Below are 2008 nucleotides of genomic sequence, written 5' to 3' on the forward strand. Positions count from 1 at the left end.
TCCTTTAATCGGAAGCCCACCGCCACCGGGATCGAAACGGTTTGCTACCCAAGCAAGCGTCACCTTCCATTTTTTTGGTTAATCACGGCCCAACCCTTTAATCCGCGGCTGACGTGGGATTCAAGTGAAACTTTCCGCGACTAATGGCAGATTACGGCGAGCAGCCTGCAGGCTACATCGTCATTTGTTTAGAGCTAATGCAAGATTACGGGGCTTAATAATAGGCCTAGTGCCTACTGCCTAGCACTCTAGGGGCCACCGCGTGGGGGAGGCGGACGAGTCCACGTCCGGCTCCGGCGCACAGAAACCTGCCTTTTTTCCATCTACATATACACCAGGCGCCTCGCCGGAGAGCTGCAACGAGCCAACGGGATCGGATCAGATCGGAGGAGCAGAGGAAGAAGCTCGTAGCAATAGCATCGTACGCAGTACGCACCGCCACCCAGCCAGCCACAGCCATGACGCGCGCCAAGGTCGAGATGAGGCTCGTCGAGAGCGCGCGCGGGCGCGCCGCCACGTGCGGCAGGAGGACCAAGGGGCTCCAGAACAAGGCCAGGGAGCTCGCCACGCTGTGCGCCGTCCCGGTCGCGCTCGTCTGCCTCGCCGCCGGCGCCGGGGCCCCGCCGCTCGTGTGGGAGTCGGAGGAGGGCGTCCTCGAGAGGTACCGCCGCGCCGTCCCGCCGGAGGCCCGCGCGCAGCACACGCACCGGGGCTACCTTGAGGCGGAGCTGGGCAAGGAGCGGGCCAAGCTCGCCAGGGTGCGCCACGGCTGCCCCGCCGCGCTCGCGGACTGGGACCCGGCGCTCAACGACGTGACGCTGGACCAGGCGCGGGAGCTGCTCGAGGCGATCGACGCCGCGCTGCGGGCCGCGGGAGACAGGATGGAGGCTCTGGGCGTACCCGCCGACGGCGGCCACGGCCGGATCGACGAGCAGATCGCGCCGGATGCTTCTGACGACGCCGTCATGCCGCAGCAGCTCGCGCAAGGTGGCGGCGTGCCGTGCACCGGAAGCAACCCCGTGGACCTGGACATGGACGCCGCCGGCTTCGAGTTGCAGATGGTGCCGTGGCACGGCGGGAACAACGACGGCCTACTCGGGGAAGATCGCTTCCAGATGCAACCAGGGTGCGGCTTCCAGTGCATCGGCGGCGGCAACTACTCGGGCGCCGTCGACGAGACGCTCGCGCTAGGCTCCGGCAATGCTGGTTACGACTGGACTGATCTGACCATGTGGCACACCGGCGAGTTGCGCGATGCAGTCCTGCCACTTGGGAACTACCCTGCCTTCGCCGACTGTACTCCGGCGCCTGAGTACTCCGCCCAGGTCGTCGCCGGCGGGGACTACATGAAGACACTGCCAACTGGATACGGGTACCCCATGGCCATGGGCGTCGGCAACAACTTCACTCTGGGAAGCAACTACACGGCGCGTTGGCAGGTCGAGGAGTCCCATCGCTCCGGCACAAGCACAATGTCAGCTGCACCATCGCCTCAGTGTTCGGATCCCGGGACACGGAGCTCCAGCCAAGTCTTCCATTATCTCCACTAGACTAGTATTGTTGTCACGGAAGGTTTTAGGTCGAAGAGGGAGAAAAGCTTTATGTTAACAGGGAAAATGCAGTGATAGAGACTCGTGGTTCGTTATTTGGTAGCTAGAATATGTTGATACTCACGCATTTGAAGTTAAGAATTTCGCAGATTTACATCATCTGTTTGTAGAGTAATTTTTTTGCAATTTTTTACGCGGATTACACCGTTCAACAGTTTTTCATCGGGATTACCCATTTGGTGTAAGTTGTCATGTTTTACCATTCTGTTCGTTTTGAACTTTTGTCATGTACGTGAACACGTCAACACGACTACGTAGAAGCATGCAAGGCGAAACGCAGCCGCCACCCAACCGTAACTGCCTAGGTCCCCGCAAGACCTAATACCTCTGGCGATTAGGGTTTCGAGCGAAACTTGCCGACGCACGCCGGATCTGCACGGCAGGGCGTCCCTGGATTC

General features: G+C 60.7%; 1 protein-coding gene across 1 annotated transcript; it reads left to right on the forward strand.

Moving 5' to 3' along the window:
- The first annotated feature begins 379 nt into the window (after positions 1 to 379).
- Positions 380 to 1691, forward strand: LOC125525253. Its single transcript, XM_048690256.1, has one exon. The coding sequence runs from the start codon at positions 459 to 461 to the stop codon at positions 1548 to 1550; it is 1092 nt and encodes a 363-aa protein (XP_048546213.1). The 5' UTR covers positions 380 to 458; the 3' UTR covers positions 1551 to 1691.
- Positions 1692 to 2008: the final 317 nt, after the last annotated feature.

This window comes from Triticum urartu, chromosome 7, assembly GCF_003073215.2.
Source record: "Triticum urartu cultivar G1812 chromosome 7, Tu2.1, whole genome shotgun sequence".
Taxonomy (NCBI): domain Eukaryota; kingdom Viridiplantae; phylum Streptophyta; class Magnoliopsida; order Poales; family Poaceae; genus Triticum; species Triticum urartu.